This window comes from Cyprinodon tularosa, unplaced genomic scaffold (genome assembly GCF_016077235.1).
Source record: "Cyprinodon tularosa strain WSP-4 unplaced genomic scaffold, ASM1607723v1 ctg36, whole genome shotgun sequence".
NCBI lineage: Eukaryota > Metazoa > Chordata > Actinopteri > Cyprinodontiformes > Cyprinodontidae > Cyprinodon > Cyprinodon tularosa.
The window spans coordinates 12,716-39,456 of NW_024039074.1; the positions used below are offsets into that span (position 1 = coordinate 12,716).

The 26,741-nt window shown below is 38.3% G+C and overlaps 1 protein-coding gene across 1 annotated transcript in view; it reads right to left on the minus strand.

Moving 5' to 3' along the window:
• Window positions 1–6,804: 6,804 nt before the first annotated feature.
• Window positions 6,805–26,741, minus strand: part of LOC119790312 (reticulon-4 receptor-like 1) — a 144,009-nt gene continuing 124,072 nt past the window's right edge. The window contains exons 2-3 of the mRNA XM_038295825.1: window positions 10,377–10,831; window positions 6,805–9,466 (exon numbers count right to left, since the gene is read on the minus strand). Of these exons, the coding sequence (XP_038151753.1) occupies window positions 8,567–9,466; window positions 10,377–10,831 (1,355 nt within the window). The 3' untranslated portion in view covers window positions 6,805–8,566. The remainder of the gene's footprint in view (window positions 9,467–10,376; window positions 10,832–26,741) is intronic.

Consider the following 26,741-nt stretch of genomic DNA (forward strand, 5'->3'; position numbering starts at 1 on the left):
TGTTAAATGTGTGCTTCTCTAGTTGTGTTATTAAACAACGTATTTTTGTGAGGTAAACAAAACCATCGAAGACAGGTAAACAGATAACAGTGAGGTTAAAGCTGGAATTCCTTAAAGCAGGTCCAATCTAGGCCCCTAGAGATTACCAGCAGATTTATTAGGGCATTTCCAAATAAAAAATGTTTTATAATGTACTATATTGGAGATTTACCTGTTGAATAGTAGGAAGTTATCTTTGTGTTTTTATTAAATTCAAGAAAATAAGCTATCTGAGAGGGGAAAATAATTTAGAAAGTAAAATAAAGATATTAGAGAGAACAAATGTTTATACTGATAGAAAAAACTAATGTTATTTGACACTGAAGAAAACATTGTTAGAGAAAATACTTTTTATAGAATAAATAGAAGATAAATTTTCATTTGCAAAATGATTTCCAAGGAAAAAAAACTTCGCTGAAAAATAGTTTTTTACTCACAAATATTGTGTTTTGTAATCTGAGAGAAAATATTTTCTCTCAAAAATAGAATTCTCTCTCAACACGTTTTTCTCGTCTCTCTCAAAATCTGAGTCTTTGCCCTCAATTCAGGATATTTCTCTCATTGTGAGAAATGTGTCACGGGTACAGCCAGCATGCTCGGATACCTCTCAGCTTTTGGGAAGGGTTTTGCCTGGGCACCTGCCTCTTGGTGCTTTGGCCCCTGTGGTCTGGTGTCTGGATTGTACGTGCAGTCAGGTGAGGGGGACACTAGAGACTGACACGGGAGTGGATTTTCACTCCTGTCCCGTCCCACTCCCACAGAAAAAAATTGTGTCCCATCCCGATCCCGGGCCAGAGTAGAAATCTAAATCCTGTCCCGTCCCACTCCTGGTGAAATTACTCCCACTCCCATCCCGCTCCCATTCAGAATGACTCCCGCTCCTGCACCACTCCCATTCTTGTTGTTTTTGAGCGCGGGTGAAAAACTCAGAGCGGAAGTTACTATTGGTTTGCTCCCGCTCCCGTCTGCTCCCGTTAATGTTTAATCCTGTACCGTCCCAATCCCGTGATCGTTACTAATACTGACTCCCATCCCACAGGAATCCCACGGGAATCCCGTGACCCATGGGATTCCCGAAAAAATGTCAGTCTCTAGGGGACACCTGTCCTGGGATGGCTGGCATGCTGCGCTTGACCTGGGGCAGTGGGCTGTCTGGGTTTCAGGTGCTGGATGGCCATGGGTATTAAAAGTATTTGTGGATGTGGTGGCTTGTGTAGTAATGTGTTTGACGTCTATTTTTGTAATTTCGTTGAGTCTATGCAAGGGTATAAGGGTGTGATTTTGTGAATGGGACTGAATGCCTAAGAATGTGTAGGTGATTGGTACCTCTCACTGCTGGTGCATTGGTGGTTCTGTGTGCAGGTCTTTGTACCTCATTGGGTGGCGTCGCATTCTGGGCTGGGCCTGGTCCCCCTGGCCCATGGGATTTCCCCTTTGGGAGTGTTGCTCTCCTCAGCCTGGGTTTCTGGCCCCAAAGATGCTTCTGCCTTGGCCGTGACTGGCTGCCAGTGGAGCCAGTAGGCTTGTCGCTGCAGCTCTTTGGTGCTTCAACACTATAGCCTCTGGGGTGTGGTCCCAGGGCTCTTAACTGCCCATCTCTGGGGGTTCTGCCATCCCCATATCTGCCCTCCCTGTGACATTTTACTCTGCATGTACGTGGGATACTCTGTTTTTTGTGGTGGCTAGTGTGCTGTGGTTTTTTCTTTTTTTCTCTGTTTCTTTGTTCTTGTTTCTAACAGGTGTAAAAGCAGACTTCTCTGTAGACTCTGTATTTTCAAGTTTTTTTTTTTTCCTTTACAATCTTGCTTTCCCTCTCCCCTAATTATTTCCACGGTCTCCTTTTTTCACCTCCCTTTCCCCCTCCTTGTCCACTGCACTTTTTTTAAAATTCCAAAGCCGCTTCTAATGAAGTTCCATTAAACAATTACCGAGTGGAATTTTATGGCAAAAGCAAAATTGTAATTGTGAAAGGAAATTGTTGGGCTATTATTCAGCACCAGGACATCAATTCTCAGTGCTACTATATTGGCAAACAAGACACATTAAATAAAAAAGAACCCTCTCAGGCCCATATCAACAACAGACCCTCCAAGACCAAGATCAAGTCTGGACTCCAAGGAGAAAACCTATGACAAAATATTTAGACTTATATTTTGGGTTTTATTTTTTTCTCAAAAAAATACAAAATCCTTTAGAACACAAAATTAATTAAAAGATTCATTGTTGAAATTAAATTACTGGTTGCTATTAAATTATCTAAACAAACTAATATGGTATTTAATGCAGTCAAAAATGGGTGCTAATTCGTGACTGCAAAAAAACTAGATGATAATTATTTGTCATATGAATTATAAAAAAACTGACAAGAAAAATTTCTGTTTCTAAAGACATATTTATATGTACTTTTTGCAAAAATTAAGTTATGATTGCTAATATTGAAACTAAAATAAATGTGTTCATTTAGATGTATTGCGCTAAGACTGTAGCTGCTAAGATAAACACTAAAAATCTAGGGGAAGTGGTAGTTTTTTAAATCTCAGAGCAGATCTAATGTACGAATGAAAGAAAAAATATTTTTCATGATAGAAATAATGAGACCAAAATGAGATTTTGGCAGCATGAAATGCGCCAGTCAGTTCTATTACTTTCGATTTTAACTCACGTTCCTTGGTTTTGTTGTATTTTTTTATTTTTGTAATGTGGATTTAAAAATCAGCTTCGATCAAATTTTTTGAAGCTCAATAATGAGACCCAGCCCAAGACGGAGGCATCACATTCAGAGGACCAGGAAAATATGTTCTGGAGAGACCACTCTAAACGCCAAGAAAAATCTTGAGTCCTCCATCCCTGTTGGTTTCAGGCAAAATCGTAATGCTGTCAAAGGACACTTTTTTGTTTCTGTGGTCTAAAAATGGATGTTGTTCAACTCCTCCCTCAAGCTTTTCCCATGTTTCTCCTACAATGACAGCCCACTGCTCCCCAATGGGATGGGTTAAATGTAGAGAGTTAATTTTGTTGTTCTGTACTTGTGACAGTGTAATGACAATAAAATGCTGGAAAATGTTTTAGTTGTATTCTTAGTGCCACAGTGTTGAGAATCACTGCTAAACATTATCCAACATTGAAGGACTCTCCAGGGAGCTTATGTTTCCAATTCGTCTAGAAGAGAAGAGCTTACACGGCAAAATTCATGTTTAATCATAATCTGTGCTGTTTTATTGTGCAGAGTTTAATCATACTATTAAGTTCTCAATGGCACAAAGTTATTTGTAGATTTTCTTTAGACAGGATTACTAAAGGTAGACTCCAGTCGAAGACAGCTATGTTAGAACTCTGGCAAACCTTCAAAGAAAAAGAAAGTAGATCTTTGATGATCAGTGGCTTTCAGTCTTCAGACAGTTATTGGCTGCAAAATAAACTTTTAACATATTTTAGAAACACATGAACAGTTATTGGCTCTTTTCAAGTTTTTTTAAGACATGGTTGTTAATTTAAAAGAATTTTGAGGCCAAATTCCTTCTTTACCATTCCGGACCTTTATTATCAGTGCTGCAATCAAAACCTTCTTGTATTGCTGACCTTGTTTTAACTAGAATTTTGATTGTCTATCTTTGATAATACGTCACACAATTAGTCACTAGGCTTTAAAGCTTTAAATGTAATTTTAATTTAATAAAAAAAAAAAACTAAATGTTGGAACTGTTACTAATATAAAGTCGTATGCTTACATTATCACTGCTGCTTACCCTCATCACGGCTGCACTTTAAAAAATGAAAATGTCTTGAGAGCTGTACTGAACAAAATGTCTTTTTGTATACACTCTGTGTGTACAAAATGATAATAAGGTCTGTTCAAGTCAACTCTTTGTAAACACAAAATGATTATTTAATTTACTAGGAGCAAAACACAATTCAAACGTGGTCTAAATGAAATAGAAATACTGAGCGTTGAGGTTTATTAACTTGCTGACTTCTAGTCCTTTTAAGATGGGACGCTTATGGCTCTCTCCATGAGAAGCTCTGCATTCCAAAGATATCATCCTTCCCCCAGCCTAGTTTCCTGTGCCACAACTCTGTTGTTTTTGACTACTGCTGGCTTTTCTTCCCAGAATTTCTCACCTCTCTACTTTTTGTATCCTACTCAGCAGAACATTTCTTTAAGTTTAGGAATATTCATCTTTCAATAACTGTACAGTGTTTTCCATATGTTGCAAATTCTCCCTGTTTTAAACATTTATTATTACCTCTTTCTTATTTCTATTATTTTTTTTATAATAAGTCTCTTATTCTTGTTTCTGTAGCCTTGTGCATATCTGCATGCTCCCATTTGCCTGATGGTATACCTGAATTTCCTCACTTTGGGACAATGGGTATTTAATTCTGTTCTATTCCATTTTAAAAGGCCCATAATGTCTCCATAAAGTGTGCTTTAATTCAATTTTACAATTAATGTTAAGGAATATTTTGTTGTTTATTTTTGATTGATATTTTTGTTGTTTTTCCTGCTATAAACCATGAGGGTGTTTGGCCCTCATACACCAGCCTGCATTGAGCCCCGACCCTCTATATGTTTCGTGCTGATAACAACATCACAGACCTCCTTCACAGATTTCTCCACCGCTCTGTCTTCAAATCCACACTTATTCTCCCCCTATTTTCAGCTTGTTATACAAACAGAGCAGTAATACCTTCTCAGAGGCACACCACTTCATCTTTGCCCCTCAGCTGTCAGGCTTGATGTGCTGTGATAGGCGGATCAACATGGTGGGCAAACATACACACATGGAAAAAAGTGTTGGGATACAATCACACCCCGATGCTTCATGTGTCCTAACCTTGACCTGACACAAGACACCTCCATCTAATCCTCACAGCTGATACACCTAGACCGGTGTGTGTGTGTTATGTATGTGTCCTGACAGTCACTGTGATGCATATTTTATATGAGGCTGCTATAGTAAGTAAGTGGCCAAAAGTAGGACAGGAGAGTGATGGTGGTTGTTGGGGGCGGTGCATCTATCCTTGTTATATGTGAATGTGTTTTTTCTTCCTCACACAAGATGAAGAAACGTATTCAATTATCTTTTCTTTACTGCCTTTCAGTTTTTTACTATTTCCTTTCCTTTCATTGCCTTATCGTGAAGCCTCAGAGCTCATTTAGAGGTATGTCTATTAACCACACACTCAGACAGATGTGCACACTTGCTGGAACAAAAGAGGCCAAACAAACAGAGACCCCCTCAGCCGTTTGAGGACACTATCTGTTTAATGTTATTTATAAACTGCTTCATTCTGGCATTGTTTGATAACCACATAGAAAACATTTGGGCACCACAAAGGAAGAGAGGAAAATAATACACATGTGTGTGTGTGGGTGTGTGTGTGTGATTATTGAAATGAGAAAATAGCAGCAAAAGAAGAGGAGAGGAGAAAGAAAAACCAAAGCAGGAAAGATGGAGAAGAGAGGATGACAAATGGAAAGTGAAGAAAGACAAAAAGAGAAGAAGCACGTAAAACAGAGCAGTGAGCTGTTTATCATGAGTGACTCAGCAAAACAAATAAAAAAGGAAGCCAAAAAACTATTATAGGAATATTAAAAAAAATAACAAAGTTCCAGCTTTCAGCTCTTTGTATTTATATTTTTTTATGGAGAAAAGAGAGACAGCAGTGTCTCGTCTTTCCACTTTTTCTTTTTCTTTTTTTTTTTACAAAAGTTATCCTCACAGGAATAAACAGACACAATTTACATCACCTCTTGGTTCACAGCAGCACAGACAAAGTTCACTGGTATAGGGACCTATAATCCTATTTGTCAGGACAGTGACACTATACTGACAGGCCGCCGAATGTTCTCGACATCGAGATAGATAGACACAAAAAGGTGAGACTCTGTTGGAAACAAACGCAGGCAGGGTACAAATATGGTCCCTTGTCCTTGGGTTCCCGACAAACCAGTTTGTTTTAGGTAGCCTGCAAACTGGACCACAATTTCATTGCGCTTTTTTTTAGCAGCCTATCATGATTAAAATGTTTTAGCTTTGCTGTTGTTTGGTCATAAGTAGAGATGCAGCAATCAGAATTTTGTGGTCAGTCTGTCATCTGCTTTGATAAAGCCATGCCAACACAATTTTTGCCAGTTCCCATTTCAGCAGAAAAAAAGCCTTTAAAATATTTTTCTCACCTTCCTGCTTTGAGTTGAGAAAGAATTAAATGTATCGAGAGAAGAGGGACTGTCTCACTGCATTTATGACAGAGCTGTTAAAGACGGTTTGCAATTTTTTAAGGAAAGAAAAAAACGTAATGATATTAGATTTCACATTTTTGACCGATAAGCATTTTATATTAGCAGCTGGTATGGTTAGCATGTCAAACCTCAAAGTGATTGATTAGAAAACTGGAACACTTTAACAGAACATGTTCATATTTTTTTGAATGCAACAGTTTGTAAGCGGATATTAAACCAAATAAATTTGCTTAATGAAACACTGTGGTATGTCGCTGTGAGTTTATGAAAAATGAGTTCAATCTTAGACTTGTGCAAGGCTAAGTAAAGTGCTTATCTGAATGTAGTTACTTACTCAAACTGGAAAAGCTCACCATTGGAATAAAATTAAAATCAAGTGAATATTTAGGGCAGACAATCTCAGAAGAGACTTTTGCACTTATATGGATCCTTGTAAATGTCAAGGATCCATGAAGGTGTAACAGGTGTTGCTCAATTTAAATAGATTGTCTTTCTTTTTGGAAATTCCAACTGACTGGTTCCCAGGAAGGATCAACCAAGCTGTAACTTTCCACCTCTCACCACTCAGTTTCTCTGTGCATCTCTACTTATGAGGACCAGTTTAAATAAAGATCTCAGTACTCTGTTGCACTGCAGGGAATAACTAAACAGTTTGTCTAAAATTTGGTCTCCACCTCTTGCCTTGGAGCAATTGTGACTTGAGTTGTGCAAAAAAAAAAAAAAAATTGTCTAAAGCAAAAACCGAGTAAGAGCCGCTTGTTCTTGGCTCACTCTGAATAAACTTGAGTGGGAAGTTTGCAGTAAGCAGTGAAGGTGCTTGATCTTTTATCATTTTGAGGAAGAAAAAGGCCATGCTTAATCTGTCTTCAAAGAATGTGCTGTGTCCCACTGTCCTATCTGTCATTGGTTATTTCTTGAAGAGGAGCCTATAGCCCCTAACAGGTCATGGTGATTTTCAGACCAAGCAGAGATAAAAATCCAACTCTTCAAATAGGCTTGCAGATCAACAAGTCCTTGTTAACACACAAGAAAGGAGAAGTCCATTAACACCTTCATACAGTATTTCTCAGACTCTGACCTTCCTTTTTACTCAATAGAGGCTGATCAGACCTTTGATACGCAATCTCTTTCTTGTGGCTGTTTAGACTGAATAGTGCTTTCAAATTTTCTCCACATCATCAAAGAGAGAAGTTTCAGTGAATTAGGATTGCTATGACCTGGGTTTAATCCTCAGTCGTCTCTTGGCCCCAGAAAGGTGGTCAGGCAAGGGAAGTTGTAGAGCGAATGACATTACCTCTTGTCTCCAGATGTTGGTGTTATTAATATCTTGCTCCCATTAGGCACTCTTGTTATCTAGCTTTATTCTACCCGAATGGCTTTAGAGCATTTTCTTTCCCTATTTTGCCACTTTACAGTTACAGTAAAGTGTCCACTTTACATACAACAGTTTCTCAGAAATATTCACTCACTCTAGGATGATAAATGAGACCTGTTGAATTTTCGAAAAATGTGTTGGCTTGGATCGGCTTTTAACTTGCTATGCAAAGTTGAGGACAAATGATAGCTTTCAACTGAACTTGTTTGATGAATTGACAGCTATATTGTTTTGTGACAATTTCAGCTGTATTATTTAGATGCAAAATTGTACAGATGTGCATTAAAACTAGAGTGAGATGTGGGAGCAGAGCCAATTTTTCCGGCGGATTGATAGTGATTACAGCTATTAGTCTTGAAACTCTTCACAATGTGTCATTTTCTTGCAACCAATGTCTTCGGTAGTGTGTTTCTTGGTCTTAGGTGCTGTTGAGTTAGCAAAGAGACAGCTTTAAATTACTGTCTTTGTCCTATTGTGAGTGGCACATCGAGGCTGTAATGTGATTGCACTATATATTCAAGAGGGTTAACTGTTTTGATTTTTACTTTGCACTATCACTGTTATTCTAATTAATGATTGATTCATAATTTGATGAGGCTGTACAATTTTCATGAGTACATAAATTTGATGAAGAGACTGATGCCAAAGAGACAGTAGTTTCCCTGTTATTTCAATGCTGACATCATCAAAACAGTAGGTTGAATTGTTCTCCCCGTCTTTCTTTGTTGGACTTATAATGATTCCTGCATTTTTCCCACAGGAACACTCCATGATGTTCTCACTGGAATGTCAAGTGTGCACTTCGTCATCCAACATGTCTCCTTAAATAGCCATGACAGGGTGATTTTTTTAATAGGAGAATTACTCATAAGGTTGCATCATAAGCACATAAGCGTGCGGGTCCTGTTTCAGCGCATAAACACAAAATAGACTGACAGAAGAAGAGCTGATGACAAACAGGGAATGCACACTGCCGAGTGGGCCCCTGTGTTATTATTAGCTCTCTGAACTCCGCTTGGCGGACCGACAGAAGTTCTGGGAATGCACTTGTTCCTCCTTCTTGAAGAAGCAGACATGTCATATTTTCCTCCTTCTGGTGAGTAGTCCTTCTCACCCCCCTCCTGAAGTATCTGGACCTCATTTAGCCCCCCTTTTGCCTTCCGTCCCCGGCGGGTACAGTTTTTGCGGCTTCCCTTCGGTGGTCGTGGTAGAGGTGGGGGCGAAGGCAAACTGTACTGATCCCCATGCGGCAGGTAAGGCCGCTGATGATGGTTGTGATGGTTTCTGTGGCGGTTTAGGTGGTTTAAAGAGTCTCCATGCTCCGTCTCCTCTCCTGAGGTACCTCTTCCATGGCCCTCATTGGACAAGCAGCTGGGTAGCTCTTCCTTCTTTATGGACTTCATATCCTTTCCTGCCAGCTCTGGTGGTGAAACACAGATCAGAGTGGAGGTAGAGCCCCTAAACCTACGAAGCCAGTCCCAGAGTGATAGGGCCTTGCAGTCGCATTCCCAGGGGTTGTCGTTAAGACGCAAGTACTCTAGGGCTGGCAGTTGCATCAGGGTGGCACCTGACAGCTCAGTTATAGAGTTATTAAACAGGTAGAGAGTGGTGAGTCGACGAAGGTCGTGGAATGCCTGCCGATCAACCCACTGGATACGGTTTTGGTGCAGGAGAAGTCGGTCCAAAACCCCCAGTCCTCGGAACGTGTTCTGGCGAAGACTCCAAAGTCGATTTCCATGCAGGAAGAGATGACTTAGGTTTAGGAGGTCGATGAATAAATCATCTTCTAAGAACTCTAATTGGTTGTCCTATAAAATAAGAAAGAAAGAGAGACAAGAAAGTTGATCTTGAAATGAGTAATAACTTGCCACTCTGATATAAACACAGTATTTTGCATCATTCCACACAGTGTATTATATTTGCCATAAAGATTATAGTCACACAGTTATACTTTATGAATTCAATGAAAAAGCTGAACTATGCAGATTTTAGGGATTACTGGAAATCTGCAAAGCTCAGAAAGGCTTTTAGGTCACTATAAAGCGTGCTCCATGTCATGTGCTTGTGGCAGTGTGATGAGTTTAAAAGGAGTTTTTCCTCTCCACTGTGGTTGCATGCTTACTCGGTGTGAGGGATGCGACAAAATGCAAACAAAAATTGTTGCTGCAATCTCATCCTGGGGAAACGTGTGTTGTAAGTCAATGCAACTGACTAGTTTTCCATGATTAAAACATTTATCCATTCTGACTGTATTGGCTCTGTAAAGTGTGCTAAGATGAAGTGTTGTGAATCGGTACAATATATGTAAAAAAAAAAAAAAACTGAATTGAACTGAATTGAAGTCCTATGAACAACGACTGGCTTCCTTTGATTTCATGTTTGATTTAACATCTATATGGGTGCTCATAAACACATTTTCTTATAGGTTTTATAGGAAAATATTGATCAGATCTAAAAACAATTCTGCATAGTGTTATGTACTGTGTCTTTTGAACCTGGTGATTGCTCTCTGTAATCTTATATGTATATGAGAATGCTTGTCTTCCTTGTGCTGCTTAAACACAGTTCAATTGATAGGTAAGTTAATTTATCAACTACTGGGATTTCATTAGTGTCAGATATCTGGCATGCTTAAGTATGGGTAAAATCATAAAACACTATAGTGTAAGGAATACAATGTAAAAGTAAACAGTAGAGCAAACTGGCAGTTATAAGTACCTGTAGGTAGAGATACTGGAGATTATGTAGGCCAGAAAAGATCTCTGGAGGCAGGCTGATCAAACCACAGTGGTACAGATGTAGGGCATGTAGCCGACCCAGGCCCATGAAAGTGTCTGAGGCAACAGCCTTCAGGTAGCGATTGTCTCCCAGGTCGAGCTCTTCCAGCCGCTCGAAGCCATGGAATGTGGACGGCTGTATGTAGGAGATGTTGTTTGAGTAGAGCCACAGCATGGTGGTGGTGGGTGAGAAGTGGCCCCGGAGCAACCGCTGGATCTTGTTGTTCTGCAAGAAGACGCGCTCGCTCTGAGCTGGGATGCCTTCGGGCACAGCGTGGAAGTTGTGGGCCTGACAGGAAACAGTGCTAGGTGAAGTGTAGCAGATGCAGTGACGGGGGCAGGGCATGGAGAGATCCAGGCCCCAGAGCACCAGCAGCAACTCCACCCCGCCATAACCTGAGAAAACATAGAGTGAGAGTTAACAAAGGTCATGCAGCAATGCTTCTGTTATCAGACACATCCTGACTGAACCACTCAGGGTTAGCAGTTTACAAAGATTTGAATGGGCAGAGTGTTATGCAGGAAGATTTTCTATAAAACACTCCATCAGAACTTGAACCGCTCCTTACAGGTTTTGAGGCTTCCTTTCAAAAATATAAAAATACCCTTTTTTATTGTGTGGTGGTACGGCTTAAAAAGAGATATATATATACAAATTTATGCTCACATTTCCTGCAAAAGTCATGATGCTGACTTCCTAAACGGACTAAATAACAAAGGTTCGAGGCACTAAATCGCACTCCAGCAGTGAAGGCTGTCCCACATCAGGAAGAGGAGGTGCTCTGCCTTGACACAGCCGACGTGTGGAAGACTCTGAGGAGGGTCAACCCGCGGAAGGCCCCAGGTCCCGACAACATACCTGGGCGGGTGCTCAAGGAGTGTGCAGGTCAGCTAGCTGGTGTCCTCACGGACATTTTTAACACCTCGCTGGAGCAAGCCACAGTGCCAGCATGCTTCAAGTCTGCCTCCATCATCCCAGTGCCAAAGAAACCTCAAGTCACCTGCTACAACGACTACCGGCCCGTCGCACTGACTCCCATCATGATGAAGTGCTTTGAAAGGCTGGTAAAGGAACACATCGTCTCCAGTCTCCCCCCAACACTCGACCCGTTCCAGTTTGCCTACCGGCGAAACCGCTCCACTGAGGACGCCATCTCCTCTGCTCTTCACCTGAGCCTGGCCCACCTGGAGGAGAAGAACACCCACGTGCGGATGCTGTTCCTGGACTTCAGTTCAGCGTTTAACACCATCATCCCACAGCACCTGGTGGAAAAGCTGGAACATCTGGGCTTCAACACACCCCTTCGAAACTGGCTGCTGGACTTCCTCACCAACAGACCTCAGTCGGTCCGGGTCGGTCAGAACACCTCTGACGTCATCACCCTCAGCACGGGCTCCCCTCAGGGCTGCGTCCTGAGCCCCCTGCTGTTCACCCTGATGACATATGACTGCGTCCCCAGGTTCACCACCAATCACATCGTGAAGTTTGCGGACGACACAACGGTGGTGGGCCTCATCAGGGACGACAACGACCGGGACTACAGAGAGGAGGTGGAGCAGCTGGTGGACTGGTGCAGTGAAAACAGTCTGATCCTGAACGTGGAGAAGACGAAGGAGATCATCGTCGACTTCAGGAAAAACCGCCCCCACCATGCTCCACTGCTCATCAACAGCTCAGCTGTGGAGGTGGTCAGCAGCACAAAGTTCCTGGGGGTGCACATCACGGACAACCTCACCTGGACTGTAAACACTTCATCTCTAGTGAAGAGGGCACAGAAGCGCTTGTACTTTCTGCGGAGGATGAGGAGAGCCCGCCTGCCCCCGCCCATCCTCACAACCTTCTACAGAAGCACCATAGAGAGCATTCTGACCAGCTGTCTCTCTCTGTGGTGTGGAGGCTGCAGAGCCTCTGACTGGAAGAATGTGAGGAGGGTGGTGAGGACAGCAGAAGGCATCATTGGGGCTCCTCTTCCCTCCATTAAGGACATTTCATCACAGCGCTGTGTGTCCCGAGCCCGTAATATCATCAAAGACCCCTCACACCCCCACCATGGACTGTTCTCCCTGCTGCCCTCTGGAAAGAGGTTCCGCAGCATCCGCTGCAGATCCACCAGGTTGTGCAACAGCTTCTTCCCCACTGCCATCAGACTGTTGAACCTTTGATCCACAAACCGAACTCTGCACCTATTGCACATTATCGGGCATCAAATGCTGCTGAACTTTTAACTTTTAGCCCTTTAATTGTTCATCTCATTCTATTTTCAATAACGCATTTTTTGCACAAATGCCTATTTGCACTGAATCCACTGCAACTTGCACACTGTCTCTTATCCTCTGCACTGTTCACACTTTGACCACTACTGCACTTTTTGTATTTTTCTATAACTTGAGCCATTTGAAATATCAATGCAACGTTCATAAGCTGTATGTAACGCAATTTCGTTCTGTATGCACCCTGTGCATACAAAATGACAAATAAAGAAGTCTAAGTCTAAGTCTAAGTCTTAGCGGCTGCCTAAAATGCACTGTGTAATATCCTTTGGTTCTCCTACAAAGTCAACAGGAAATCGATTTTTCTCCTTCTTACAAGCGAACACACAGCACACCTGTAATGCTTTCCCACAATAAGGGGAAACCAAGATGGAGCAAGGAGGGAGGGCAAGAAAAGGAAGGGGGAGCGTAGAAATGATCCACACCCTCTCAAGTGGGTATTCCTGTGTCTTATCAGGTTGCCCTCAAATCATTTATTTTATTTTCATTGGATTTTTTTTTTTCCTGCCTTGAATCATTTTAGTGTTTGATGTTTCATCGAGCAAGAAAAAGAAAATTAGGAGGAAAAGAAAGTGGGAGAAAAGAGCTGAGGATGGAGAGACACACTGATCTAGGAATAAGATATTGATTAAATAAGAAATGAAAAATCTTAGTTGAACATCATACATTCAACCCTATGAGAAGATATGTGTCCACCCTTTTTGGTTTTAAATTCAAGCAAGAACATTTGCAATAGTTAATAGATGTTTGGTTTGTCGAATAGCCATTGGATAGGTGGTCATTGCATTATATCAATGAGCATCCTCTTGGGGAAGTAAAGTAAATAAGGCAAAAGTAGAGTCGGTAGATAGTAGTGAAAGATGCACATTCGTATTCTGTTAAAGAAAACATGTATTCAAATGACACCAGAGGACTCCAGAGTACAAAACCATGACCTGGTAACATAAAGCATGTGCAGCAATGTTTGTCTGTATATCTGTAACAAGGCAGATGTTACATTTGACAAACCTGACCTCTCTTTTGGAAGAAGTTAAAAGAAAAATAACAGCTGCAGTCCTGACAACCTTAATCCTTTTTAAAATACTTTTTGCCAACACCATATCAACACTTTAATAATTTATGAGTTGATGAATATTTATTAATAGTGGTTGGACAACAACTACTTAATTATTTGTTAGTTTGGAAATGTTTTTACCATTTAATCTAAAATATTAATGAATAATTAAAAATCAACAATAAATGATTCAGACAACTAAACTGTTTTATAACGCACAGCACAGTTTTAACTGTTTGCTATCAGCTCGAAATGTCAATATGATATTAATTTAAAAATATGACAAAGAAAACTGTGGAATAAATAAACAAGGCATTTCCATATCTTTTATGCCTATTTTAAAATCCTAATTGATCAAAACAGTCTTGTTCATATTTTATATGGGGCCTCATTTAGCCACAGGCGCAATACAAATTTGATAAACCCATAAGGACACTTAAGCCCTGGCGGATCAGCGGTCACCATAAGTGCTATCTGAATAGGGCTGGCAGTAAGAACTGAGGTAGGAAGAAGCAAAATTCGTCCTATCGATAGTTAATTTAGCATTTGAACCTCAAGAGGTTCTTATCCGCCGCTACGGAGCTATAATTGTTCCTCACAATCCTTTGTGTGATAGGATGTAAAGGCAAAGACAACCTCATATAAAAAAATAAAACAACATAATTTCTTAACATGTACACTATGCAATATATGTAAATTTAAAAATCTTGATTTGATTTGAATGTTATAATGATTGTGTTGTATTTTTCTAGAAAGGCCGTTGTCCCGATCTGACACCTTAAATCCCTGTGTGTTGCAGTCACATAATAACAGCACAGCAGTCTGGAGTTACTTTCCTACCCATAATAGAGTTTTACTCTTGACCCCACAAAACGTGAAAGAAAAGGAGCTAAAATTTGCCTAATTCAAAATCAGCCAAAGTTTTATCAAGATACTACCTCAGAGATGGGGATAACCTTCACAACCCAAATATTCCTTTGGCTTCATATATTAGAATAGAATGTTTAAATATTCAATTGACATTTAAGTTAAAATGAAAATATAAGAATCTGTTATTTTATTTTGTGATTAATATATGGACCTGTTTTAGCAGACAGTGATAGGAATAAAAAAAACTTTGAATGAACGGGTTTAACTAAGACTTTACCAGCACAGATGAGCTGCACAACTACACAGGTAAATGTGTGAATAATATATAAGCTCCGAACACTTTTGTTGTTTTCAAAAGAGGAGTCTTGGGCTTTAGAACATGCCTCAAGCTGAAGTGCAGCTTATCTTCAGTTCCCTTTCAGCTACAGACAACTCGCTCTCTGTGCTTCCTGTTATCGCAGGACCCTGATGTTGCTAAAAAACTTTGCAGTTTCTGCCAGGGATCTACCGTATTATATTTTGTTGCTAGATTAAGTTATAATTAAGACAGCTCCAATAGATATGGCTAAATGGCTTCACTGCTTCTAAATTTCTTTAAATTGACGTCAACTCCTGCATCTGGGAGGGAGGTGAAGGTTGGGTATCTGTGAAAAAAGAAAAGATCCTGCTGTAGAAAGTGGCGATATTTCTATTTATGTAAACATTTCCATGTGACTGTTGATGCCTGCTTTAAATAATAAAACAAATGAAACATTTTATCCAAAATAAATACATTTTTTTTATTTCAGCTAGCAATATTTATCAAATAAATGTTCTAACTTAATTGCCATGTGTCAAAGACATCATGAATTTAATACAGGTAATGGAAACAGACTGATAAAAGTAAAAGTTCTGACTTCTACCTCAGTAGAAGTAAAAATACACAAGTTCTACACTATGAAAGTAAAAGTTAAATGTTTTGCATTAAATTATACAAAATAATTTTCACTGACTTATTTCTAAAAATACTGTTCTATAAACAAAAAAACAAGTTAATTTATCTTGTTTTGTGTTGGAAAGCAGACCATAAACATAGTGGCTCTGTTTAGGTTGTATTAAAATGAAAATTAGACAAGATAAAATAGCTTGAACTGAAAAGATATACGAGCAGCTGGACACTTTTAGAGTCCCGGTATTCACAGCATTAGAGTTGTTTTTTCCCCCTGCTTTTATTGTCATTACACTGTCACAAGTAAAATGCAACGAAATGAACTCTGCATTTAACCCATCCCTTGGGGAGCAGTGGGCTGCCATTGTGTGGCGCCCGGGCAGCAGTGTGGGGTAAAGGATCTTTGTTCAGCGACCCAGAGTGTCATTCCGTGGGAGTGGGGCTTGAACTCAGAACCTCTGGATTCCAAGCGCAATGACCTAATAACTAGGCCGCCACTCCCCTTAGAGTTGTAAATGGCATTAAAATTGAAATAGAACGTGAAACATAATCAAGTAAATTTACGTAGCCTATGAGGTGGTATGTATGTAAATTGTCTATGAATTATCTGTTACTTGCAATGTTTCCTGGCCCCCTGTCTTCATCCCAAATTGCACAGATTTTTTTTTTGCACTCTTGATTTTCCCTTTCTTTTGTTCAGGCTATTATGACTTGCTGTTACCAATATAGAAGTAGTGTGTCAATTTTGAGGAACCAAAAAATATGAAGTACAGTTATTTTTTTCAACTATAGTGAAATAGTAAATGTAAAAAACCCTCAAAAATTTGATACTCAAGTAAAGTACAGATTTGGATTTGTAAAGTAATGTGTCACTGACTTTCATTAAGGGAGATATGAATATCATGTCATGGATGGGAGCCCTTATCCAACTTTATTTGTTGTGGATCTAGACAAGGCTGTTATCTGGTTTGACTGTAAATATAATTACTAATTTTGATTAAGTTAATCAAGAATTAAGATCACCACCAGGTTGAGAACTGATCCCTCTAATTGCTTTAGAAGGGAATTATGTTTTCCGTTGTTGCTGCTCACCTAAAACCACAATACTGTTGTAATAACTGCAGATGTTTCTTGACACAGTTGCTCAGGGAAGAGAAATGATACCATCTGTTTGCTAGCAGAACTTCCTCTCATACCTGTAGATATTATGTGGTCTTAATAGCCTCTTTAAAGGTGTGCAGTTTACCCATGCTATTTCAACTGATGCACTGACATAATGAAAACAAAACAAATGCCTAGAAGGGACTATAAAATGTGATACTTTCGTACGTATAGACTTTTCTATGATAGGTTGTTAGAAATGAATAATAGTTAATAGGAATAATAAATCAAAGACCATTTCTGTTTTTTCATTAAAATGTTCAAGATATGTAAGTAAAGTATATCTCCTTCTATTCTTTGTCTGTTTTATGGGGTTTATTTTACAGTCTGATGGGCTTCTTGCTTTAATTGGTCAGTAGTTTTTGTTGTGAAATGAACATATAGCAGGTATTCGGCGCTGCAGCCTGTCATGATTTCATCTCTCCGTTCTTTCTTGTTTCCTCTCTTTTCTTTTGTTTAATCAGTTTGGGATGTCTGTCTCTTTGTTTTACACTCTATGCCTTGTTACTTCACAACAGCTGTCCTTCTCTACATCTTTAATTTCATCAGTTGCCCATCTTTCCAGCTGTGCCTGTTAATTTAATGTAAAACCACTGCTTGTACCAGAACTGCGTACATGAGCCTATGAGCCGTAGACTTTGTAAACAGGTGATTGGGTTTCTAACAGAGATAGCTGCAGTGGTTTTATATAAATGATTTAAATTTAATTTAAAACTCATCTAGCTGTGTTACAATTTTCCATCTATCACCTGGTAGTATCTACAAAGTGAATATAAGAAAAAGGTTCATCCCACTGTATCTATAAGAATTATAATCCAAATTGGCTGCAGTGGAAATCAGCTTGACACATGCTTATAATAAGTGCTCCGAGCATTTGCTTGCATTTCCAATTGCTTTCAGTCCCTAACTGCATTTTGTTTATGCCTACAGTCTTGCGGGGTGTGGAATTGGGTTTGGGGTGTTTCAATTTTTTCTTTATCATTTTCATCTGACTCCACTTTGTCCCATTTATTCACTCCAGTCATATTTGCCATCTCTGCTTTCTTTATCAGACATTATACAGCTGTTGTCGGCCGTGTGAGAAAATGCCTGCCTATTTGCGTTCATCTCTTCTTCTAAATTATCTGAAGATGTTTAAACATCAAAAGCGGAGATTGAAATCTTTGTCAGAGAAGTTGTTTCATACCATATGGTGCTGAAATCAAGGGCGATAGCTTTTCTGCTCGCATGTATTTGTTAAAAAAATTTTTGTCATTCAATTGAACAATGCTATAACAATAACAATGCAATAAGGCAAAAACTACTTCATCCTAACTTGATAAAAAAAACTTGTGATATAAAACCTTTTTTTAATAGTTTTTTTTTTATGGAAGGATTTTACTTTGATGTAAATGGAATTCATGTGGTCTTATGCTCAGAAAAAAAAAAAAAAATTTCTTCTAGATATTGACATGTGAAAATCATCAGTCTGAGGGACCAGCAGAAAATTTTAATGAGATGAAAAAATGTAATTCCTATCTTAGATGAGTAAACTTTAATTTTGTATCATTAAATTAAGTTTTTAGGCAATATGCTAAAATACATTTGTTGCCATATTGCAACTGTATTCAGTTATGGAAAAGTCTTGTAATTCAAACCAATGGAGACCCATTGTCTTGCATACCATGAGATAACAAAGAGACTATGTTTACAACCTTAATTGTATTAACAGATAAAAAAAAACATTTTATATTTTTAAAATATTTAGTTGTTAAAGTTATTTTGTAGGTTATTTGTAAAAACGTGTCCCATTTCCCTCATAACAGATGCATCCCATCTATTTCTATGGGAGAGAGTGCAGTGAGAATGAGCTGGTGGATAGTGATGAGGGGATGTGATCTAAACCTGACGTGAGTAGATGCAGCTGCTTTACTGCATTAGCCTAAATGAACATATTTCGACAATTCTGGAAAACTTACTTTATTTAATTTTCTTAGCTTTATAACTAAAGCTAACATTAATAAAAGTAATTTTTATTCACCTTGAACAATTATCTATTTCGGTATGAGGCGAACAACAAGCTGGTGCAGCACCGGGTCCAACTACAAAATAATCAGTTGTCTGGATGAAACAATTTATTTTGATGGGTTTTTTTTATTTATTTTTTGTTGTTGTTGTTTTTTAAATACAGTACCAAGAGGCCATAATGAAAATGAGCTCAAATTAAATAAAACTAACAAGTCTATTATAAAAAAAATTTCTATTTTTAAAATCTAAGGATTAGAAAGTAGAGAAAAATATTGCAAGTAGAGATAGAGATTGCAAAAAAAGAGGTTGATGGAAAAAGTACCAAAAATAATCACTCCACTATAGTTTTTATAGTCAGAAAATTTACTTAAGTAAGGTAACAAAGTATTTGTATTATGTTACTTGACACCTCTGCTTACATAGCCTTTTTTCAAATGCTGGGGACTTGACCAAAGTGCTTTACAATACATTTAGTCATTCACCCATTCATGCACACACTACAGAGTAGCCACAGCTGCCCTGGGGCTCACTGACAAAAGCCAGGTTGCACAGGCGCCACCAGGCCCTCTTACCACCATCAGTAAGCAATGCAAGTGTTTTGCCCAAGGACACAATGACATTGAAACCCAGAGCTGGGGTCTGAACCGTCAACCTTTCTGTTGCAAGTCAGACTCATGCATCTGTCGCTGTAATTTGAAATACAAATTTGAAACCAAGTGTTCCAACAGTGCAGTTTTTTTTTCTCTGCATCACTGCTGAGAGGGATTACATCTTTAAATAAACGATTTATTAGTTGATTTTATTGATTTTATGCTACTTTCCATAATTGTACATTTCCCAGCGACCCCACCCCCCCTTAACTTTGAAAGACTTGTTCTTATATATCTGTATTTTAGCTTATTTTAAGTGATAAAAACATTTTTTTTAATTATACGATAACTACATAATATTTCATGCAATAGATGTTTGATACCTTGCAGAAATTTTGCATTAGATGTTAAGTGGCAAAATAAAGCAACAGAGGTTAAGATTAGTCATGTTACTTGGACTCAAGTCAAAATTGAAACACAAAATTACCAACGTTAGAACCAATTAAAAAAATTACAAATGATTTGAAACTCTTCTTGAACAAAACAAAATACAGGTATATTCAATTAAAGATGACTTGTTGAGATGAACATACTTGATTTTTCACACCAGAAAACATTTAAACTAGATTTAATCTCCCAATGACAAATTCTACCGTTTTTTACTATAATGGTTTAACTCTTAATGCATCACATGGAATCATTAGCAAGGAAAGATAGGTGAAGTTACTTAGCACCAACACAATGCATGAATCTAACTAAGTAACTTTTCCTCAGACCCCCTGATTTAGGTATTTCATAGCTGCAATATAACTTCTTAAATAATTTAGTAAGTTAGTAACATTAGGGTTTTGCATCAACTGCTGTTTGCAAAATGTATGGGTTGAAAGTCGATGGATGGAGAGGCAATAATGTTCGGCCTTTTTTGTTTGAATCTTTCTGAAACTCAGAAGGGATATATTTGCATTGCAATCATATCTAAAATCACTTTAAATGTTGAGAAACAAGAATGTTATACTATTAGCCTATTGTAATACATCTATAATGTACTGGTGAACTGAAGAAGGGTAAATATTTAGTTTTTATGACACATCAGTATGGTGTTAGTTTGTCCTAATTGCTGAATATTGGTTTGAAAATCGGACAACAGGTGTCTCTTGCTTTGATATTTTATATAAAAAAACAATGCCTTCCAGAAATGACTCATTTTTATCATGTAACTTAAGCTCTCCCTTCCCTTCACTTCTCTAAGTTTTTTTTATTTCATCCTTATTTTGAAGATATGTACCTTATTGCACATGAAGCCATTGGCAACATTAGGCTGATGGTACTCCACCTATCAAAGATTAGAAAGTTCTCAGTGAGTCTTGAGAATGCGCCTTTGCGGCACATTTTCCAAATGACTCGATGCTACTTTCTCTCAGGTGATTTGTTTCTAACTAAATGTCTCAGAAAATACCTCTTCTGAAATCTTATTTTTAAAATGATTGAATACTTATATATCTTTAGAAACAGGTTCTAAGACATTATGTGCTTTAATATTGTCGAATGTTTATGGGAAATCATTTGCAATTCAGTTCCTTTATACAGGTGATGGAGGCACTAAAGGAAACGAGTAGCTGTGGTCTGCAATACAATCAATCTTTCTTATATTTTCCATATTCAGCTGCTGTGATATAATACCAGTCTGTCATTAAAGGTTAAAAAGCCCTAAATAAATAATTGAAGGGGAAAAAATAATCTGATGCTATAACGGATTTCCCTATTCTTGGAAAGCTTTTCATGAGAACTATGAGCCAGCTGCAGGGATTTGCATTAGTAGGGTCAGACATTTATGTTGGATATTATCTGACTTCCAAGCATGTTTCAACTTTATTTCTCAAAAGCTTGATTGGATCGAAAACTGACATGTCAATGTCATTCAAAACATTTCCTATCTCGAGTATTTTTCTGCTAACAGAGCTCATGGAGTCTATAGGACAACATTCTCTGTCAATATTTGTGTTCATATTTGCTTTTAGTTCTAGGTTGCAGATCCTTTATCATATTTAAGCTCATGTCAGTTATGTAGCAGACTATGGATCCAGAGGTTAGACATAGATTATGCTTTTAAGTGGTTTTGTCTCACACACCTAGATACATAAAAAAAAAAACAAAAAAAAACATTGAGCCAACAAATACATACTTGGCCTTAGTTATCTGCTAGACCTCTATTAAACTGCAAAATTAAAACAGGCTCTGTTAGTAGCTGACTTTTAAACCAGTTAAAAGAGCTCTGCAATGGCTTTTATTTTTCACATTTAGTGGTTGCATTCATCTCATTGCATGTGACAAACAAACATTTTAAATGAAGAGACATGTAAAACAAGTAGAAGTTATAACATGGTGTAATATTTGACAAGCTATTCCTTTTTGTTGAACTACTGCATCATGACAAAAAATCTGCAGTGCTGTTATGAAACAGCAACAAATGCATGCATATTTTTTTGAAGCAACATATAGAGTAAAACTCTAAGAGCAAAGATAGGCTACCTGTTTTAAAATAATGTATTTATATTTTGAAATCTTTGTGGCTTTGCTGCAAATTTAGGTAATAAAGCCTGTCAGTTGATGCAAATCCTTCACTGCTGCATTTCTATAGCATCAAAGCTAGTTTCACTACAGTATATTGAACGTGACTTGTCATGCAACCTCGACTGTAAAATACAACCTCCACTTTCAGACTGAAATATTACAGTAAAAGAAAACATTACAAAGCTGCAAACCTGAATTCTGCTTTTTCATATCTTAATGTCTAAGAGGAACAAAATACATTGTTTTACCTGTATTCATGCTGCAGTTTGCTGATATGAATATGTGGTTCATTTTTGTTGGATGTTTTTGTAGCATATAAAGGAGTGAAATCATCTAAGACTCTGAATCTCCTCACAACAAAGATTGTTTCTCCCTCTATTCTATAAAACTTAACTCTACACAAAGCAGAACACTAAGGCTTTATTTTCTTTCACTTTTGTTCATAACACTTTGAGTTATGCTACGAGGTGCACAATAAATATTATTTATTTACAAACTTTTAACCACCTTGACTGTATTGTCTCTGTAAAGGGCTTTGAGATTACATGTTGTGAATTGGCACTATATAAATAAACTAAATTGAACTGCACTAGTGCTATAAAAAGATATTCAATTTCCAGCTCCATTTCCACAGTTGTTAGTGTTTAATAGAAGCAAATAGAGAAATCATAGTGTCTCTTTAACCAATTATATATATATATGTTAATGAAGGTTTTAGAGGTGTGACTGCAGGATTGGAAAATGTGAAAAAATGAAACACCCTCTAGAGCACCAACAGGAATGTTTTAGTAGTCCTGTTAACTTTACAGTAACAATACACTCTTAAAAAGGACAGTGTTTTAAGCTTTGACTTTGCTGTAGTTTTTCAGTCATTCATATGAGACGGATTAAGGTCTCACAGTAATGCTGCACTTTCAAGAGGCAAATTCTTATATAAAAGACAAAAAGGACATTTCTTTCAAAAACAAAACAGTGAACTTCTTAGTTTCTACATTCAGTATCTTGTGAAAAAATAGGAATGAAAGACACTCTTGTTTACACCCTATTCAAGGGTTTGATATTTACCATTTGAAAATGTTAGTACAGCAGCTCTCCTGAGACACATGGCTCAACACAGGAGAGCTACATCCTTCAGACAAGACTTGGCTGTACATCTACATCTTATAGAATGAGGACCAGAATGTTCACATTTTGGACAAAGAAGGCAAAACAAAAAAAACTTGCACTGTCAGCCAGGTCAACAATGCCCCTAACGAACCCCCTTTTCAGAGGCACAGACCAGTACCAGGTAATGCAGACTAACAAAGACCTTAACGACTCCCCATTCCTGAGGGGCGGACCTGTAATTCCAGTTCAAGTCGCATGTTTTCTAAACCAAAACAAGGCTTTGGTGGGCTACTCTGTAAAGCTTGGAACTCAATGCTAATTCAGACATTTTGAATTGAAAAAGCTTCCTGGATGGCAAGCGAAACATCTTCAAACTTGGATAGTGAGTCCAGCGTATTTTTTTTTTTACTTTTTTGGTATGCCAAAGTGTTGAACTTTTTTGGATTTTGTCATTTTGTAACCACAAACATCCGTGTGCTTTACTTGGACGCGAACATATTCATAACCCCTACATATAAAATAGTAGTAGGATAGTAGGATAGTTAATTGCAGTGGATTTCTTCAAAGGAGTTTCAGAATAAATAATGAATAATAAAGATAGGCCACACACATTTTTCAAAACCACATGCTTTTCTTTCTACTTCAACATTTTTTAGGAATTCGTGCTGATATGGCACATAGAATTCCAACAAAATATAATGCAGTTTGTTGCTGTAACATGGCAAAATCTCAAAGGGAATGTGCTTGTCCTTCTCTAACATTGTGTACACAATTAAAAATCTAATGGAAAGGAAAAAAAAAAAAGTTCTGTTCAATTTCATTATATACAGCCTCCCTGAGCTGGTATAGAAAATGGAAGGGGAATCTGACCAGACTGAATCATGTATTAAATTATGACTTTTTATGTTTTGAATATGCATGATTGGCATGTCTTTTTCCATCTTAGAGTCCATTTCCTTCAGCTTGCTTGTGTAAATTCTTATTTAAGCTTTTCTAGTTAGATATTTGCTGAAAGCTTCACAAAGCACAGCTAGGGTTCAATTATAAGACCCTATTCTTTCAGTTTTCATGTCATTTATGTATCCACACAAACACTCATAGTGAACGGAGGACTAAGCAAGTTGAAGCACACACGCTGCTTGTCAGGCCGTCGACACAACTGCCTTCCAAGAACAGCTTGGCATCTGCAACAGACACCTGCCACTCATTCTGGCAAACATGAGGAGAAAGTAAGAGAAGGAAGGAAAGGGAAAGGAGCTGGAGAGAGTGGGAACAGGCAATATCAGGCTCAAAGGGAATGAGGAGCTCTTATAACATGAAAGCATAGGCAGGAGGAGAGAGGCACAATGCAGCGGTGTGGGAGGGAAAAAGAGCAGAGCGAGTGAAACTGTAGCTAAAAAAAGACGACAAGGATGACGGGGACGTACTGTGAAGTGCAGACCATTATATAGGTAGGTGTGTGAATGTCTGTCTGCTTGGTGATCAACACAACTGTGACTTCCGACGAATTGGCATCTAATACTGTGACCTTCTGCCGCGTGATTCAGATAAACACCTGCAACGTGTTCAGACATTACAAACCTGCTCTGTAACAGAAAAAAGGGCATTTAGTAGGATGGAATGTGTTCTTTAGGTTTCCACAGATCCAAGCTGCAAGCAAATACACCCACAAGCAGATATAGACAACCAACACTATTTATCCAGCTGTGTGATGTTTAAGAAAAAATACAGAAAAACAGAAATCAAAAGAAAATGTAGAAATACCAACAACTTAAAGAGGCTGGGATGTGATTGGATCCAAGCGGAGTGGAGGGCTTTAGCTATAATTCAGATGCTCAGTATAGATGCTGCTCTCTTCTTGTTAGTGGCTGATCGAGCTTAGCAGCTATAATCCCTAAGATCATTTACCACCGCTCATTCAAATGATGATAAATCTCTAGAAAAGTTAATGAGAGAATTAAATGGTGGCATTGCTTCTAAGATCCAGCTGAAAAAAATTCTACCAGCAAATACTCCTCTTTTATGTACCACAGTACATAACCTTTACATCCATTTTAATAGTGGAGACAGAATGGGTGACTACCACCAGATCTGAGTGGCTGATTTGTTTAGTTCAGGGGTAACCAATTACATAAGCGGCGTGCAAATAAGGAAAATCATCAACCTGTAAAGGTTCAGAGACAGTATTAATTATAACCTGTTACTTTAAACAGAATTTAACAGTGACATAAAATGAGGCTTTTATGCATCTATGTTATATATGGAATTTTTAAATAAAAAATATTGGAAAAAAAATTTAACATTCTTCCATGTTTAAATCTAGACAATGCCCTGATTCACACTGACCATTTGTTCTTCTTTTTACCATATTTTTTTTAACATAGGGCTTTACCATATGGACAGGAGAAGTGGTGCAAATGAAGTTAGAAACTGTCATCAGACAAAATGCTTTAAATAAAAAATGTTTTAAATCAGGTTGGGTCCGGATAACATTGCAAATTACCAATGCTCAAATCCATAATACATGCACAGGTTACTGTTATGTAGACAGTTCCTTTTTGCAATATTTACAATGAATTTTAAAAGCCATTACACACACACACACACACACACACACACACACACACACACATATATATATATATATATAAAAAAAAAACTGTTTTCTCACCCCTCGCGGGGTGGTATGTGTCATCCTCAAGCTCGGGTCCTCTACCAGAGGCCTGGGAGTTTGAGGGTTCTGCGCAGTATCTTAGCTGTTCCTAGGACTGCGCTCTTCTGGACAGAGACCTCTGATGTTTTACCTGGAATCTGCTGTAGCCACTCTCCCAGTTTGGGGGTCACAGCCCCCAGTGCTCCAATTACCACTGGCACCACTGCTGCTCTCACTTTCCACATCTTTTCTAGCTCCTCCTTCAGTCCTTGGTATTTCTCAAGCTTCTCGTGTTCTTTCTTCTTGATGTTGCTGCCTTCTTCTGCTGTTTGTCGATTAAGCAACTGGATAGCTCGGTAGGTAACACCGACGACTCCGGCACAGGTGACAGGCATGAGTGAAACCGCAAATACAAGAGCCATACCGGCTCGGACGTCGCCCGGGTTAACAAGGTCCGCGTCAGTTGCTAGGGAACCAGGGCAACTTGATGACAAATTGGCTACTGGAACAAGACATAGATGGACTAGAGCAGAAAACTTGGTACTGATGTATATGTATGTATATATATATATAATATTACTAAGGTACTTGCTTATCCCTTTATCATCTATTTCTTTTGTCAGTTCCTTGCTAACTTATCGTGAATCAGCCAGTCACACTGCAGAATCTCCATCTGCCAATTTTTCACACTGAACTACTGACTGGGTTTACAGAAATTGGTCTAAAAATAAAGACATATGAGCTGAACAGCTGTTATGTGACAAAATTTGTTGTTGTGATCAGATGAGAATGGTTTGAGGTGAGAGAGAATCAAGAGCAGATCAAATAGACAATTGTTACCCATCAGGTATTTAACAATACTTTCTTTGATTTCATGAAGATGTTCAACCTTAAACCAGACGTGTTACAACAGCAAGCAAAAACCCACCAAAGGTAAAAACATTTTCTGCTAAAAAGAAAAACCAAAACATATTTTCCACAGGCTGACCTTGATTTTTTTTTAAATGCTTCTGTATTTCAGAATAATTTTATTTTCATGTAATGCTGTAAAATGTGGTAAACAAGATATTAAGAACTGAGCTTTACTGTTAAGA